The sequence below is a fragment of the Gobius niger genome, assembly GCF_951799975.1.
Source record: "Gobius niger genome assembly, chromosome: 10".
Taxonomy (NCBI): Eukaryota; Metazoa; Chordata; class Actinopteri; order Gobiiformes; family Gobiidae; genus Gobius; species Gobius niger.
Genome location: NC_136861.1, coordinates 22,804,036 through 22,822,731, shown reverse-complemented (window position 1 = coordinate 22,822,731; position 18,696 = coordinate 22,804,036). Strand labels below are relative to the sequence as shown.

Here is an 18,696-nt window from a genome sequence, read left to right as displayed (position 1 = left end):
CACTAAACCCCTACGCCAAGACTATGTTGTTTTTCAGTGCAAAATACTCAGCTACAACCAGGCCAAGTCACTATATAAATGTTATGAAAGAATAGGCGATTTTTAGTTGCCAGAGATGACGGCACACATTTCCGTCAGTCAGCCCCAGGGCAGGCTAAAGTATCTTGAGACAGGGAGTAAATAAACAACATAATGCCTGAAAGTATTTGGTATCTTGAAAAGCGCTTTAACCTATTTCCCTATTATTTTGAAATTTGGAATATTCTAATTTTGTGACATTTTTAATTTGTTTTTTTTTACAAGCTAATAATCAAAATGATCACTTTTAATGATATTCTAATTTTCCGAGTTTCATCTGTATTAGTTCCCACTCAAACTGGTCAAATTTGGACAAGTTAGGTCCCTGAGTAAGTTCAGTTTGCCTGTTACACGCTTGTAGTGGATCCATAGTATAGCTCTTAAGTCTAGCTTTATGTCATTGCACATCTCCTTCTGGTCCCAGACATTAGCTCCTCTGTTGTCTGGCACTATTTTCCCACAGTCACCGGCCCACCGCACTCTTCTCACAGCCCCTCGGTGCACAAGGCCAGCACCGTGTCATAGCGGGACAGAGGAGTCGTAAGAATAAAGAATGGGCGACAACAAAAACCTGGCCTGCCACTTTTGATCAGAGTCCTGAAAAGCACGGCTCTAAACACTGGGGGCCCGTGGTCGCTGTCTCCATGGCACTCACCAAGGAGACGGCGCCTTGTTCCCAAAAATGGCTGTGCTCCTTCAGTGGGACATCCAGGGGAGATTTATTTGAGGGGAGCTCCTTCCTTCCACAGCCTACTCTTGGACTGTGGGCCTTCAAGCTCTAATTATATCAACTCACAGTAAAATGCATAAGCCAACATTTTAAAACTCCTGTGACAATGATGATTAAAAAAGACAATGTAAAGGGTGTGAATAATGGGTTGTTTATGGAAATTGTCATTTTATTTGCCATTCTATTACCATATTATGTTCTATCTTTTTGAATTGATTAAAAGTTCTCAACATGGCAACAGAGAAATGTTCTATAATGGGAAACCATAACAATAAATTCTTAAAAGTGACGAGACTGAAACAGTGTCTAGAATGAAATGAAACATTGTTCTATGTTAAAGAAGATAGAGGATGGGGACATTTGAGGAGAGCAGGGATTTGCAGTGTTTACACAGAGGGCAGTCAGTCACTCCTGTGGACAGATCAATGGAACTAAGTGTATTAGACACGAATTGAGACGACCTATGAAAGATGATCTGTATGGAGAAGAGTAAACATCCTCCTCATAGATCACATGCCGAAAAAAAAAAAAGTAAAAATGTTCAGTTGTGTGCATCTGGCCAGTGTCCTATTAAATCATTAATCCCCCAAACCTTAAAATAACTGCATGCTGTGATCTGAAATCCTTCCCAGTGTGTGATCCTGATTGTAGATTTGACACATAATGATGCATGTCTTGTGGGCCTGTGGGGGTAGAGCTAAAATGTCAGACTTTGGGCAAGGATTATCTGTCTGTCTGTGTCTGGTGCAACGCAGGGGGTGAGTAGTAAATGTGTGTATTAAACACTCTCAGGCTGTGTCCTCAATCTTCTTTTTTATTTCTGACACGGGCCTTGAATTCAGTGCTTTGTAAACTGCTGTGTGTGACAGGGGCAGTAGTTCCACTTGGCTGAGTAATTGTGCATAGGGCCAGCAGTAACACAAGGCCCCAAGAGGTAGAGAGGAGGTTTGTGTAAGGAGTTGAAAGACAAACAGAGGGGACATTCGTGCTGAGAGGTATAAAAGGAGCCAAATTAAATCAGTATGCAGTGCAAATGTGATCAATAGTAAGTGGAACATACAGTACATGCACAAATGATGTTACCATTGCCCTGCTTCTTTCTGGAGCGATCAGCAACAACATGCAGCTTCTAGAGCAGTGATTCTAAAGTGGGTCGCTGAACCGTTTTGCTTTGCCAGGGATCATTTCTTACAATGGCAACTACTACTGAAAAAGGAGGAAAACATGGCCTCAGTCTGTTAAAGGAACAGGCCACCGTTTTTGCATACTGAGATATGTTCTTACCTGAGCTCAGACGACTGATGCGTACCTGTCTGGTCTTTACATGTGTGCTCAGTCACGCAAAAAGACCAAAGATGTTGTTAGCATTTAGCCTCTCCTCGTCTCCTCATGGACCCAATGGGGGATGAAGTTAGAAGCGACCAAGCTCTTCCACGGTTTCCCTATTTAAATATGGTTACGTGAGTAGTTACACGATCCAAGTATAGTCACACAAAATTAAACATATACATTTTTTAAGCGGATAAAAAGAGGTACTATAGTGTAAGGCGTAATAATACCATAGGAGCACTTCAACATGTTCAATCTTTTTTGCGTGACTGAGCGCACACGTACCAAGAGCAGACAGGTACGCATCAACTCGTCTAAGCTAAGGTAAGAACATATCTCAGTATGGCCTGTTCCTTTGATAATAAATATAATTTCAAGGAAATACAATGCTACATACACTACATTATATATATAGCAAATTGAGTAAGTATTTGGGCTACGGCTTGCCATCCTATGGACATGTTGGGTTCCCATGCTATACCAGTTGAGGACTATTCTCAGCAATATTTCCCAACCTTTTTGAGCCAAGGCACCCTTTTTACAATAGAAAAAGCACAAGGCCCCCAAATAGAAATGTCACAAAAAGTACATTTATCAAAATATGTCAAAATGTTTCCTTCGTGTGAAATCTGGGCCTGCTTATTTGAACACAATGATGAAATTCTTGCAGGAATGGAAGACAGACATTGTTCTACCTGTAACTACACGCCGATCAAGTGAAATTTTCATGGCACCCCAGATGGGAAACACTGTTTCCCACACTGTTTTTAATGGAGGAGCTGCAGCACCATTTATTATCTTGGTAGAGACAGGTAGAGATTTGAATATGATTATGATTGAGATGAGAATATGACAGTGGAGATTTCTTGTCATGAACATTGAGAGAACTTTTGTTCGATGATTCCAGGGGCCTGAGGGTTGTTTTACACAGTACGACCCTACAGTGTGCTACTCCACATAACAACACTGCAAGGGAATACCATTTAATTACCATTAAAGTAAAATTAGGACGTTGGACTCATTCTATTTAAAATTAATAGAAGTTGTATCCGTAGCAGCTTTCTACAGATGCATGGACATTCCCATCTTGCAAGTCTTATATTTACAATGAGGCAATCTCACCAAGACAGAAACCATCACCTTCACGTTGTTTTAATTATAATTTAAGAGATGCTGCTTAATCTACTTTGGTCATGTCGTCTTTAAATTGTCGGTCAAACACACCATGTAACTGAACACCAGGGAGTTAAATCATTGCTTGTCCTTCTTCAACTTGACCTCAGTGTGACCTTTAATGGTCCACTGAAACCTGAGCAGCTCCAAAGAGGTCTTCAAAGCTCTGCGAATGAAAACAAGTGTGTGGCAGGAGGACCAGATGGGGAGATGGTCAATAACTCTATAATAGCATTATGAACAAGGGTTTAAATACCAGGGGTTCTGCTAGGGAAGTGCACGCAGGTTGCCAATAATGGGTTCAATACCCCAAAATGACAGGCTCATCATCTTTCTACATGAAGTTGGCATATTCAATCAAACTAACACATCTATTCTATTCAATGTCTCCTCTGCAAGAGCCTTAGTTAAGGGCCGACAATCACCCCTCGATCCCAGGTGGCGGAGAAGCATTCGATCAAACCACATTTTCAACAACAATTTCAAAATCTACATCCTCTCAACATCCTCTCACATGCAATGCGCTCTTTAAAATTAGTCCCACTTCCTGGTCATTTTGCACACCTGTATCCTGCCACAACGCATGCATCCTGTAAGTTCAAAAGGTTTCCATCCTGATGTGGAAACAGATGGGGCGTGCGGCCCGTGAACTGCACCCTGCGCTCCCTGTTGTAGCATGGAGCCTTGAAAAGTTAATGCAAACTCCAGGTAATACTGAAAGAAAGAAAGAAAGGCAGGAAGAAGGAAGGCCCAGAATACATCTATGACAGCCGGCTCATGTGATGTTGTTGTAGACATATGACACTGGGCATGTATTCCCGTCATAACAGTTGAGAAATTCTCCACCAGGGCCAGAGTTAGCAAGCATCTGTCTGTGAAGCTATATTAGTCATGTTCTCAGCACTGCAGCACATGGATACAAATATACTTCCTCTGAAGATTACTACTAGTCAACCAATGCCGGCTTTAGCTCTTTTAAAATGTTATCAGTATTACATTTTGTGTGATATCCTAGTTGGTTCACTTAATTACACTTGATATAGTATGTATAGAGCACTAGCTTTGCAAACCCTTTATAGCAAGGCATACCAGAGCCTATTGTTTTTATGGATTTTATACATGCTTGGGGTCATAATGGGCACTTTCCCTTCATTATAAAGTAAAGTCTATCAAACTTTAAATTTTGTCATTAGCCATTTATTATGTAGCTACTACTTCCAGTGTCAAAATGATGCTCCCTAAGCCATTAAGCGTAAAGGACACCGTCTAAAAATAGTCACTACACAGCCATAGAGAATTGCTGCGGCTTGAGTGTGTAAACATTTTCCCATCGGATATGTAATGTGCATAAAACACCACTTTCACAGTGCCTCTGTCAAGCTGACTTGTAATGCTGCGCTGCACTATTCAGACACTAATCACACCAAAACACACGCTCCTTGCGCAACTGCAGCATGGAGCATAAAATGCATTGTGTATTTTCCTGTTATAGATTTCGTAAGTGCTCAGTAAAATTCAGCACAGAGGACATAATGAACGGTTGGTGATGAAGAGGCGTTGCAGGTGAGCTAATGTAACGATGGCGCTTGTGCTGATCAAGTGGTAACAGCATTAATCTCTCAGACAGCGCCCCCTCCCCCTTTCTTTTCCCATGCTGTCACTCTCTACGCATGCACCTGTCAGATTAGGCTCAGGTCCTCAGCTGCCACTCCTCATGATACGCCTGGTCGCGCCCTGGGCATGTAACGAGCGACATAAAGTCTTATTTGGCCATTTTAGACTGTGTTATTGGGCAGTGGTTTAAGGGTTGTCCTGGCTCTGCCAACAGGACAAAGTAATATGGTCCCTTTTTGGATTGACGCCCATGCGCAAAGAATAGCCTCCATGTGGCTCAGCATATGATGCGCCTTGTCATTGTCTACTCCAATTTATCTCCAGCATCGACACCTTGTGAAACGTTGAAAGGTCGTGCGTAAAACGGCAATGGTTTCGGCGCACAAGCAGAAAGGACTTGAGCGGGTTTTGAGGAAGTAAACATAAAGAGGTGTAAGAAGGACTGGAGGAGATGGGGGTGGGGTGAGTATAGAGGGGCTCCACGCTGAAAGAATCCCCGCAGCTGGATGGCTGGACGGACTAAAGCAGCTGAGGCGACAGGCATGTGACGAGAGGGGAAAAATATAAGAATAACAGCGGTTTGGAAGCGCGTCAAGTTGTAACAGTCTACACGAGCGATACCGGGAATGGCCTTCACAATAAAATATGCCTTCCCCTCATACTCAACACATAGGTAGGGTAACATTGGGAAGTTCTAAGCTCTATATGCTACTTATTTTAGACCACACATCTCATAAGCTATCACCAAAATGAATATAATTGATTAATATGACTTTTTATTTATTTATTATAAGACCACTTTGTCCCATTCACAAAATAGATAGGTCTATTCAGAAATGTATCATATATGCATGTTCTATTGAGGTTTAAGCTACGGCTAAGGTTGTCAGACTTTTCACACATTACCACCACCTCATAAAATATTGAACATTCCAAATACCACCAGGTCCAGACCAAATCATGACAAAGTGATTTCAAAATTAGGCCTATTGTGGATTAGATTATGTCTAAACAGGGTGTAAACCAGACAAAAACACTTGAATTAAATGCATAAATTAAGTGGTCTCTAATTACATTGAACAAAGTGTGAGTACAGCAACTGAAGATACCCAAGCCCACAATGTAAACTGACTTTTATTTTGACAGTCAAAAGAGGAACTACGTCATATTGTGCCTCGCATTGACGTACTCACATGTTCGCAATGATTTAGTGCAGTGAAAGAGGGAAACGGTCGAGCTGGGAATAATCAGCTGCGACAAACAGTGCCCGTGTCACTGACTTTTATGACGCTGTCTATGGACACTGTTGCGTTTTAGGAGGAGTGTTTTGCGCCAGATTTTCTGAAGGGGGTAATTTTTTGAGGAGACCCCCCTGTCACGCGATAGCCCATTTTTAATTTTTGCAGTAAGTTAAAGTGTTAAAGTGGATCGAAAGTGCCAGCGCGAGATCGTGGTCGCGCGGGGGGAACGGACACTTTTGCTCTGCGTTTGAGCGTGAAATGTGTAGCCTGTGTTTTTGTGCGCGCGGAGGGGATTATTACGCACGTCATGCAGAGCGCAGTTTTGGGTGATGCTTTCTCTGAGGACCATTGAAGCGCGGTGCGGACCTGCAGCTGGATGAAAAAAAAAATTGTTGGGAGCACGACGACGTGCGCATGCTTTTGTTGAGTAGGGTTAGTGTAAAGGTAAACACTTGACTTCCCCCAAGAAAAGGTTTGCGACGGAACGGGGAAGACCCTGCATCCCGAGTGTACTTGTCATGTCCATTTCGCCTCCGAGGACAACAGACACGGTGACGGGCAGAGAACTGAATATGTGTTTTGCGTCTATGTGAATGGGGAGAGAATACGCAACGACCCAAGCCCTATCCGAAATGTGATGTAAAAAATCTGCAACATCCGTGAGCCACTTACATTCTACATCGGATTTGTTTACATCGACTAAGGTACGTGCATCTCACCGGTTCATACATAAAATAAGGACTCCAGTGTGCATGTGTGCTCCCTGTTAATAACGTTTTTCCAGACAGAAATGTTTGAAAGACGATGCACCAATTTGATAGGTGTTGGCTATGTACGGGGCACACTGGGTACCCACAGAATGTTACAGCCACATTGGACTTGACCTCGAGTAAGCTTCATCTTAAAACACGCGTAAATCAAACCATGACTTAAAGATTGTCCCGTGCGTATTTTTCTCACGAGGACCTTGACCAAAGGCTTGCGTTTTTTATGCCACAATACACTGGAACATTATTTTAGGACTGTCAATCACAGCGCACACCCACCCCCTCCTCATTTCACGGCCCTCCCCCAGCCTTTTACTTTGGGGGTTAAATGTCATTCTTTATATTTGGGTCCCACACGCATACGCACCACCAGCAACAATGGGCCGCGCACAAACAAACACGGACTTCTGGAAGCCCAAGAGACCCTCCCATGTGACTAGTATTGTTAGGGGTCTTTGCTAAAAGGGTGAAGCATTCTCCAAATGTTTATGCATTAAGCTCCTTAGGTCAGCTCAAACCGTGGGTATCCACTCTTGCTTCTCTCCCACGCAGGTCTTTCATGGGGTGCTTTTAATTTGACAGAGGATCTCTTTTAAATAGTCATTTGAGTCTTATTACATAAAAGTATAGCGGTGACCATTGATGTCTGTGATATATGATCTTCTGCGGCCATTGTAGTTTATTCATAGTCTTAGTGCTTCACAGTCTATTTTAGTGTTCTGTTTTCCATTATTAATCAATATTTAAGCTGTTTATTGTCAGCCGGTGCTTTCATGAGTAGGCTATGTTATGTTAGCTTCCTCTAGGGGAATAGAGGATACTATTGTATAGGCTGAGGCCATATGTACCTTATTTGGAGCACTATGCCTGTATGTGTGTGTGTGTGTGTGTGTGTGTGTGTGTGTGTGTGTGTGTGTTTGGCCTATAGCGCCTTGCAAGCCCGTAACAGTAACTCTTGCGCCTTTACGCACACACTCCTCTCCTCCCCTTCCACTCTTTCAAACACAGAGAGATGCTCCAGGCGCGCTGCTCGCTCCAGTTCTTCTCCCAAATGCATCCGGCTGCTGTTTCTTACACAAAGCCGTCTGATCATTATCACAGGCTCTAAACAAACTTGATCTTTCTGGGTGCACTGTGATCTACCTCCATTCATGATGTCAGTAGTCCATTAATTATATAGAATGACATGTTGAAATCATACCAATGCATGTATTTTGGGATGCCTGCACGGTGGCGGAGGGGTAGAATTTGAGATGCAACATGGGCATGGTTAATTGCCAAGTTATTTAGCATATGGTCACAGTGGGAGCTCGGTCGTATGATAATGAGGTCTAATTAGGTTGGCCTAGGGACGTTTCCAATGTCTACGGAGAGACTGCTTCACTGTCAGTTTCAAAGTATAAACCCCTGAGGCTGGCATAGAACTCAACTGTCTGGCCATTTAGCCTTATTTTAAACCAACGTGCTTACTTTTGTCAACCCAAGCGAACTGCAGTCGTACCTTTTAAATATTCTAGCACATTAATAACACCAACCTTTTCTATGTCAGACTTGCATTTGCGCTTCTATCACTCCCATTTTCTGTCCCCATGCCTTCTGAGACGATACTAAGATGACATGCATGAGGGGACAAAAAGGAACAAATCATTCATTGCAATTTTACTATTACCAGCTGGTATAAAGTTAAAATAGAAGCAAAACAAAAATGGCTGCCAACGGTAGACTGGGAGATCGGACACCCTTAAAACAGAAAGATACAAAAATATATAGGGATTGTGTCCATTTGAGAGACACTCATGGATAAAAAATGCCCTAAAAGATGTACTACTCATGAATGAGACACAATCAACACTGAATAGAATATATCTAATTTCTTTGGGTGTGTACTGCAATGCCAATTCTTACAGCAATGTATTACATCATTATAACAAGACAGTTCAAACATTAAAATTCATCATTGTCTAGATCTCAGACCCCATCCATGCCTATTGTCCTGGCAAATAGGGCTTCAAGTAACAAATTCTATGAGATAAATGACATCCCGTGGCTTCATACAAAAAGTCTTGCAGCTACAATATGGGTCATGTCCTAGCTGGTCTATTGCTCCTCAAGTGTGCCACAAAGTTCACTCAATCAATACACAGGTTACAATGGCTAATGATGCAGATACTTCAAATCACAACCTTTATTTTCCTGCTGAGTCAGTGTATATATATATAATTAGAAGCCGTTTCAAGATGTCATCAGTAAACAGATGCTACGAGCGACTGTGTGTACATCCCCCTTCCACAGCTGGATCAATATGTTGTTATGCATGGACCCTCAGTACGCGCGTATTTATGGTCCCAGGAGGTTTCACAGGACTGAACTGAAGCGAGTCATCAAATTAGCAATTGCAATAATCCCTCAATTATAGGCATAGTTAGACGGCATCTGGGTTATGTCTGTGGAAGGATGTTAACTAAATGCTACACCATGCAACAAAGTGTGCATTTTATGGTTCTAGAAGGCAGTATAGTGTGCTAATGATGTTATATGTGATATGTATCAGTGCTAAAGACTTAGTTGGGACTTTATTGTAGAGCAGTTTGAGGTTTTGTGTGCAGATAGCGTGCACAACCTACTTATCTGATGTGGCAACCAACCAAAATGTTGTACAATTTTTCTTTCAGCTTCTGTTTTTGCATAATAATGTGGCACATTTATTCTTCCACACGAAAACCCTCACTTTGACACAAGCGTGGGACTGATAATCTAGTTAGTTTACATTTTCTTAATGAAACCAGAAGACTATAAATAACTGTGGAAGATTTGAATATGAGCTAAAACAAGCATCAAAATGCAGTGATGCTTTCAATAATTGGCACGGTAACTAGTCCGCATCTGCATATGTTGTTTTGTGTGATAATTATAGAGGACTGTAATTGTACAATATGGTTTGCTGAAGCATCATAGCAATCTGTAGCAGAACTGCACTTGTAGAATCCTTTCAGGTTAAGAAGAAATACATGGCGCCTACTTGCCGCGTTTGTGTGCGAATTTTACTGTTTAATAATAGATATGCTGGAACAGAATGTAATATTTACATGGACATAAGCGCGACGCCGTGGCTATGGTGTGAGCTGAACACGCAGTATGAATGCATGTAATGCAGCTACATGCACAAAGCAAAGATGGAGCTCTTTTGGCAGCGGGGGAAGAGATGAGTCCTACGAAACAACCGCCACGCAGAACTGGCACAGTCTGGATCCTTTGGTTACATAAGATACACAGCAAGAATAAAGTCTGGGGGGAGGTCGGGGAAAAGAGGGGGTGGGAGGGGGTACAGGCAACAAGAAAGGGGACCAGGGAGCAGCCAAAATGGAAGCTGGAATAGAATGAGAATGAGAATGAAGTGCGGTGGGGAGAGGAGAGGAGGGTGTGCGAGGTTTCATGGCACGTCTTTAAATGTAAAAGACACAAGACCGTGAAAGTTATTATATAAAATTATTGACCAGCATATAAGACATTATTATTTTGGCGCTGTATTTTACATAGTCATGGCTAAACTAACCAGGTACAGGGTTAACAGTGCATGCAATTCCTGATCTTTTTTTTAATTGAAATAAAATGTGCATGGGACATTTCACACGCTGTCAAGTGAACTGCTTGCGTTTACTAGCAGCTCTCAGACGCATTCAATAGCAGCCAGACCCTCCGTCTGTGCACAAGAGGGTGAGAGGGTTAACACGCAGAACAGATCAAGTCACTGGTGATGTGTGAGTTTGTTTGGAGCGTCTTCGCAGCAGGTCTTAATAGACTGTCATCAGGAAGTGTCAAAGAAAGACAGAAAAAGGCAGAGGAGGCGCTGTTCAGAGTGTGTAAGCCTCGCCTATTGTTTAGTGCTGGCTGTTGCTATGGTTATGACCGGGACATTAACACAATGTGAGGAGCTAAAATTAGGCGAAGGTGTTTGTATGTTGCAAGCAGCCGCATCTCTGTGTTTTGGCATGTGTTTAGCCATGACTCATCCACCGGTGACACTGTGAAATATATGACCAGTTAAATCAGGTCATAATGAGCTGCGGGAAACTGGTTTCCTCCAAATAATGAAGGAATAGACATTTTAAAAATCTCTTTAAAAGTAGTCAAACTGTGTTAATAATTCATGCTAAAAATCCTGTTTAGTGACCCAGGTTTATTTGTCCAAATATTATAGGTAGAAAGTGGAAAAAAACATACTTAAAAATCATTGTTATTATAGTTTTACAGTGTACAGGACCAATAATAACCAGCGGCAAGAAGGAGATGGCAGGATGACAAGAGCAAGTCAGGATGTGAGGAAGGACAAGAGTATCAGTAATGAGGGAGGAATATAGGGCCGGTAACTCCCATATGGCGCCATCAAAGGCTCCAACAGATGAAATATGCACAAGTTTAATGTGCGCGCCCACATTTTCAGTAATAATGAACCTTTCACGTGTAAACAACCAGCAGTGCTGTAAAAACAAGATAAGTGGATATTAAGAGCAGCATGGTACTTAGTCCTCGAAATGAAGTGCCTAGATAACTGTACAATCTGAAGCATTTTATAATAGCAAATAAAAAAGCGTGCTATAGTACTAACCACAAAAGCATAACTCCATATTGTTTCTTTCCGCAATCTATCGTCTATGTCTTCCTCTTTATTATCTTGTAACAGAATAAATAAAGATGCTGAAACTACCAGGCTGGTTGCTATTCTCTCGTCTGCCCTAGTTACACTGCAGCTGGAGGCACTGTGTGTGACCCAGCAGCCTATCCAGAGTGTATTTAAACCAGGCTTCACTCTCTCTGGCGTTTCGACAACATGAAACACTAGCCTTTATATGGTATGTAAATATTGTGGCTATTTTTATGTCAAAGCATATAAAGACGTCTTGGGATAAACAAAGACTTGGTTGAACATTTCAAAGTGGGAGATTCTCCCCACTTCGAAAGTGCATTCATCAGCTTGGAAAGAATCTTTGAAAACAGCACTTTTGACTTTAAATAGTATTAAACGCAACATAAACTACAGGGCATGATGTATCAGTTTGTGCTCATGTATGATTTGTGATGTGTTCACAACAAAAAACAAAGTTTCAAGGCTTCACAGTGGTTAAAAAGGGGAGCTGCTATTGTCTGTAAGGGTTTAGAAATGCATGAACTACTGTCCTTTGTTTCCGCTTAAAAAACACAGCAGTGAGCACAGCAGCGTTGTCACAGGGAGAGAATGACTTCAGAGGGAATGTAGCTAACAAATGTATATGGCTTCAGTCATTCACTTGCTTTTGTTTTCCCTCTTACAGAAATGGCGTTCCTGCCCGTCCTCCTCCTCCTGACACTCACCATTGCCCACCCCGTCACGAGTCAGGACCAGACGAACCCTGAGACTGTCCCCAGAGGATGTGGGTGGGGTATAGTGCGCCCCTACACTCTGCTGTGTGACCTGGACTCCATATGGGGCGTGGCAGTGGAGTTAGTGGCCGCTGGTGGAGTTTTGGCCTCGATCTTACTCGCTCTGGTTCTTCTGTGTCGCCTGCGCCACATCAGCGAGGGGGAGAAGAGAAGTGGTGTGGGGCCCATACTTCTGCTGCTTCTTGGTATCATCGGCCTGTTTGGCTTGAGCTTTGCATACCTTATTGAGCAGGATGAGTCTCTCTGTCTCCTGCGGAGGGCGCTATGGGGGCTGTTGTTTGCTCTGTGCTTCTCCTGTCTACTGGTGCAGGGCGTGCGTCTGCGCAGGCTGGGTCGTGAGCGACGTAGCCCAGGAGGATGTGCTCTCACCGGGCTGGCGCTGGGGCTCAGTGCTGTGCAGGGGATCATTGCTGCAGAGTGGCTGCTGCTAACAGTGCTCAGGGAGGGGCGTGCCGCTTGCCAGTACCTGCCCATGGACTTTTCTCTGGCCTGTAGCTACGTCTTGGCCCTCCTGATAGCCGCGCTGACCGCTGCCTCTCTGGCGCTCTGCGGGAAGACGCGACAGTGGCGCTGCAATGCCATCTGGCTGCTGGTGACCTGCGTGCTGTCGCTGCTGCTGTGGGTGGCCTGGGTGGGCCTCTACCTGTATGGGAATGAATATCTGGGACGCTCCCCGGAGTGGAACGACCCCACACTAGCCATCGCTTTAGTGGCACAAGGTTGGTTCCTGCTCATCTTCCACGCCATCCCTGAGTCGCACCTTTGTCTGAGACCCCCACCACAGCCCAACGCCCCCGACTACTTCGACACCTCCCAGAACTCCACAAGGATGAGGGAGACCAGCTTCGATGATGAAATCCCTCTGTCTCACAGGCAGTTTGTGGACAACCAGGGTTACGGATACACTGATGAGAACGCTGCAGGTGCGGTGATACAATATAAGATAGATTTTTACCTTAACGGGAGATACAAAAGATAAATACTGACAAGTGAGAAAAGCTTCTCTACTATTGATACAGCAATTTTTTAGACAATTCATAGAAATCTCTCCCCTCTCTTTACAAAATTAGTTTCATGCAACTGAAACAAGTATGAATATAATTTCAGTGTAATTTTCTGACACATATGCTTCATGTATATCAATGATATTGCCAATAACATGCTGCTCTTTGCCTCCCCACTGCAGGTTTGAGGAGTGGCAGCAGTGCCGGGCAGCACAACAGCAGCGGCGGTGCCAGGCCGAGCGCTCCGTTCCGTAGTAACGTGTACCAGCCCACAGAGATGACCATGATCTTGAATGGGGGCGCGGTGAGTACAGCCTCCCAGTCACAGGTACACCAATCTTACTACATGTAAATCTGCCATGCCCGCCTTCACACTGGATTCGCATGCACTGCCACAGTTCAACAACTCATTTGGGAACGTGGGGGAGGTGTGAGAGAGCATGGACGCATGATCACGTGACTTCAGTGTATTTGTGGAACATGCATGAGTGGTTTGACATGTGTAGTGGTTCTCAGACTTTCCACAAGTACTCCCCTTAGTTATTACCATAGCACCATTCTCAATTAACTAATTTAGCCCAATTGACTTACTCAAGTCCGAAAAACAAGTCTAGGACAAGACTTTACGATGTAAACCAGTACCACATAAAACCAGTGACTAAATCCTAACACCAGATGTAAATAAGGCCTAAAGTTAAACCACCTCTAAACCAAGTCAATATCAAGATTAATCTAGCAGGACTAAAAGGTGAAACTGAAGGACTCTAAATTACATAAAATGACAATTGAAAAAGTCTCCTCCGTACCTGAAATAGCCACCATATAAGTCAATATTTTTGATACATTACAATACAATTATAATGCCTGGTGAGACAGTGCTGTATAACGTTACAAGGTAGCCCCAGCACAAATCAGTGATAAAAATAACAGGTTTAACCAAATAAATAGTTTATAAATCTCAGAACATGACCGGCCCTTCAGATAGACGTACCGCCGTTTGAGAACCACTGACATGCAGGTTCCTCATCCGATATTGACTCCACTGTAGTGCAGAGCAGCCATCCATGCGTGTGTTTGTGTTTTGTGTGTGATGCGGCGTCTCTTTATGTGATTTGAATGGCCACTCGGGTTGGCACGGTGGACTCGATTCACAGTCATTCTGAATTAGGCCTGTCAGGCAGCTCATAACACTGCAGTCCAAATGCTGAATCAACACTTCTAACCCACAAACTGCACTCTAATGTATAGCTACTATTTGTAGCTCTCTTGGCCTACATTCTCATTCACTCTGCAGCTCATATAGTTTTATGGCTACATTTACAACCCCTAATTGGAGTCTTCTTTATTGCCATTTTCAAAGCTTAGCGTTAAAAGCTTACTCAACCCACTTTCTTTTCATTAGATAAAAGTATATTTAAAAGAAAGTAATTTAAAGACAGTGAAAACAGTTTGTTTGCATTAAATAATTCCAATTATGTGGCTCATTCATGTATTTCTAAGGCCAAAAGAAGAGTTGTGCGAACATCAACTTGATGAGTGTGGTTTATGTGATGTTTCTGAAAATTGAGTGTGAGCATTAATTATGCAATTTAAAATATACGCTAGCAGGCCCAAAACCTTTCTTACACCAACCAGTCTTTGAGTTGGCAACAATGATGGCAGATACACTGTACTCACGTGGTTTCATGTCTTTACTCAAAGTCTTCAGCTCTGCCAGCAAATTCAGAAATTCAGATCCCGATAATTATAAGCCTGATTTGGAAACTTCATAACAGAAATTTACATAAGGAAGTTGTTTGTGACTCACTAAATCTTCTGCATTTCATCCTGGCAGGCACGGTTTAACAAGAGGGTTGCCATGAATACTCTAGTGTATTTGTGGTTATTTTGATAATAAAAGTGAATTTAAATGTCAAACTGGTTAATGGGATATTTCAGGATTTTTGACATAGGGCCTCATTTCCTAGTTATCCAGAGTGTTGATTTCTGGAGGTATTTCTTTTTTTTTTATTCATGCAGTCCTTATATTTGAAGAGTTTAGTGGTGCTAGGCTAGTGATAGGCTAGCGCATGTCTATGGTAACTAGTAGTAGTCTGACCCAAGCACAGTGCACCTGAAGCAAATCACTTATAACAACAGACTACCGATATAAATGTCTGTGTTGACTGAATCATTTTTGAAGTGTAACCATTTTGCATGTATAAGAACTTATATTTGAGCGGCATCAGCTTCCTGGTTGTAAGCTACACAGCGGCGGAGTGATCTGCTAGGTTACCGGATCTATAGTAGTTTGTTTCCCTGCGTCCGACATTACTACACGTTGGATTCACAAAGGAGCTTTGTACAACTCACATATGGCAACGTTTGGAGGACTGCCCGATGATTTTGAAGAGGTTTTTAATGCAGGCTACTAGTTACCATAGACATGCGCTAGCCTCGCACCACTAAACTCTTCAAATATAAGGACTGCATGAATAAAAAATAATAAAAATCCTGAAATATCCCTTTAAGATCAGGTCAAGGAAACGTTTTTCATAAGGTTATTGTTAAGGACAGTTAATAATGATAATTGAACATAGCATTTCTGTCACTTGCTTGTTAAAAAGGTTCAGTCCCCGGATGAAATGCCGAACATTCAGGGAGACACATCATTTACCCCTCGAAATGACTTTGTGTTTTTCTTTTGCAGGTGCCCTCAGCCCCTCCCACCTACACGGGCAGGCAGCTGTGGTAAAGGAGCAGATTTGATGGAGAAGAAGAACGGATGGAAGGATGCAGACAGGGAGGAGAGCTGAGAGATGTGTGGGACTGAGGAAAAAAAAAAAAATAGAAAAGGCAACTGGGCCATTTCACTCTGTACAGACTTAATCACTGTCTGTGTGCCAATCAACTCATATTGTTTAAATGTGTTTGAGACTCAGAGACAGTGGGCCATGGAGAGCCGAGCTACAATGTTTTAGGCAGGAAGGCAAAACTCAAAAGTGTGGCCAAAATGAAACTGGACTCGCATCTGACCGGTATTAAACATCAAAATATATTGCTTTGATCCGGTATTCTGGGCCAGTCAGACTGTCTCTTTGCTGAAATGGAAAAAAAAAAACCTGTGGCTCGGTCCTCCATCTATCCACAGTGAAGAGCACACGGCCATCTGTACTGCCCTATATATAAAGAGTGTACAACATCATCTCACCTCCAGTCTCCCCCATCCATCCGAACACTCTAGCATTTCTCACCCCTTTGTCACACGCATGGAACTCAAAACTGCGAAGTCCACATGAGCCAGTGCGCCGAGGGATGACGATGCTGCTAACTAAGTTGTTAAATAAAAGAAGAGCGAGAAGGGACACCGATTGGACATTCAGGACGTCAGTTATCGGAGTATCTAGGTCAGACTGCTGTGCTCTCCGGTGGGCAGTGGTGCGGCGAGCTAACCAGGAGGAGAGAGAGAGAAAAAAAAGGAAAAATGTCACTTTAAATCAGCAGGAAACGAAGTGAGGAAATGCAACGGCTTCCTTTGTCTGCTTTTGTATGTTTGGACAATTAAAAAAAAACATTCAGATACAGGGTTGCTAACTGGTGCTAAATACCCCATAGTATATTATAGATCTGCACAACTTCCCAGTGAAGGACTTTTGCAAGAGATATAAGCTCGTGCCACGGCGGAATAGTTTGAAAGATGGTCTATAAGGGACTTTTCCATCAGTCCTGCAGTGACAAGATGGCGTCTCGGTGCGTCTGTTTCGGGGGCGGCCGTGCTGTCGTGTCTTATCTGATGGAGCGTCCAGGAAAAGTCAGCGTGCCAAGAAAAGGACTCGCGTTTCGCCGGAGTCTCAGTTTTACACTTCACGTCACCACAGGCTCTGTACATAGTATGGTGTAAAGCTTGTTTACTTTTGATTTAGTCTAGTCCTACTGAAGAAGAAGACTACTTTTTAAATTTGATTTGCTTTGTGCTCATACATTTGATTTTTGATATATCACGCTTTTATTATTTCGATTTATTTTTTTATGATTAGCTCTATTTTTAACGTCTTGCCAATACTAGACATGCTTTGATTTTTTCTTTTTTTTTTCTTTGCATGTATAAGTTGTAAATTAATTGTGTTTTAAGCTGAAACATCTAGTATTTCTGTCAATATGTCTGCCTCCTCCTCTTTGGTATTTTGATGCAGTGTTCATAGGTACAGTGTGGAATCTTTTTAAAAGCGGAGTTGAAGAAAAAAACAAAAGTGGCACTGGTTGTAAAGTAGCTCTTAACTAAGAAAAGGCTAAAGGCGTAGGCTTACATGACTAGGGTCAGGCCTTGACCAAATGCTGTAGGTCCAATCCACTGCTCATTCTAAAATAGCACTGATACCAACATGCTAATCAAAGCCAGTCTCCGCTTGGGCTGGTCCTGGATCAGTAATGAGGCGGGCGAGCGGCGTCTAAGTACTGTGTGTGTTTTCACTAACTGTGGAGTACAAAAAAAAATATGAACATGTGACTTTGTAGATTTTGCACTTGTCAACTACCTATCTGTGCATGCTTCTCACCATTTCAACATGTAAGACCTTCTTGAAACGTACTTTTGAATACTAACTATAAAGGTCATGTGACAGCAATCATGTTTCAGTGTATATCCAATAGCTCACTCTCAATGTCTGTGGTTTCTCCAATGTATAAAAGAGCTGGGGCAGGACGAAAGCCGCGGGAATTGTTTCAAATTGCAACAACTGCTGCTACGGTAAACTGCTGTAAGCGTGATGAGGAATAGGCTGCGTTCACGTGACATCAAAATCTAAAGAGCATAAATTGAAGCTTGATGGGGAGGACAGGTCCGTTTTTCTATGGTAGAATTTGTTGTCTGTCGAAATAGCGATGTCTTGTCTGGGTTTATGTTTGACAACTCTGTAATAACTGGGCCGATCCACATGAAAACATAAACTTTATTTGAGATTATGACATCAAGATATTGAAAGGGGGATTTTTCCAACTGATATTGTTTCAAATCAAAACAGACCTTGGGGGAATTTTACACAGAACCTCTCGATGCTGTTGAGTTGGTCATCCATGGGCAGCCCCAATGAGCTCCCGCTGTCCCCAGCTTGTTGTTGCCTGTCCTCATAATTTGTCTTGCCTTCAGACTGTTCCACCCGGGCAGCTGAAAGGGCCTTCAACAGCTGTGACTGTGCAGTGACGCAGCATGCCTATGTATAGAACCTGATTCCTCTGATTAGAAAATTAAAAGAAAAATACAATAAAAATAAAATAAAGGGGTCACTCTCATTTCTGTAACGGCAAAAGGTCAATAAAAGTGTAATGTTTGTAGCTAATTTGTAACTGGGCGTGGTGTTTTCTAA

General features: G+C 42.7%; 1 protein-coding gene across 2 annotated transcripts; it reads left to right on the top strand.

The window, feature by feature from the left end:
* Positions 1-6,107: 6,107 nt before the first annotated feature.
* On the top strand, positions 6,108-18,613 carry gprc5ba (G protein-coupled receptor, class C, group 5, member Ba). Of its 2 annotated transcripts, none has more exons than XM_079563885.1 (4): positions 6,108-6,869; positions 12,242-13,273; positions 13,537-13,682; positions 16,044-18,613. In XM_079563885.1, exons 2-4 carry the CDS (start codon positions 12,244-12,246, stop codon positions 16,086-16,088), a joined length of 1,221 nt encoding a protein of 406 aa, XP_079420011.1. In that variant the 5' UTR covers positions 6,108-6,869; positions 12,242-12,243; the 3' UTR covers positions 16,089-18,613. The 2 variants fall into 2 exon arrangements, with proteins under 2 accessions (XP_079420011.1, XP_079420012.1); XM_079563886.1 differs by having other exon boundaries at positions 6,109-6,869; positions 13,537-13,658.
* The last annotated feature ends 83 nt before the right edge of the window (positions 18,614-18,696 follow it).

Coding starts and splice junctions, on each gene's coding strand:
- gprc5ba (XM_079563885.1), top strand. CDS start 12,244: ATGGCGTTCCTGCCCGTCCTCCTCCTCCTGACACTCACCATTGCCCAC. Junction 13,274..13,536: donor CACTGATGAGAACGCTGCAG/GTGCGGTGATAC, acceptor TCCCCACTGCAG/GTTTGAGGAGTGGCAGCAGT. Junction 13,683..16,043: donor GTACAGCCTCCCAGTCACAG/GTACACCAATCT, acceptor TTTCTTTTGCAG/GTGCCCTCAGCCCCTCCCAC.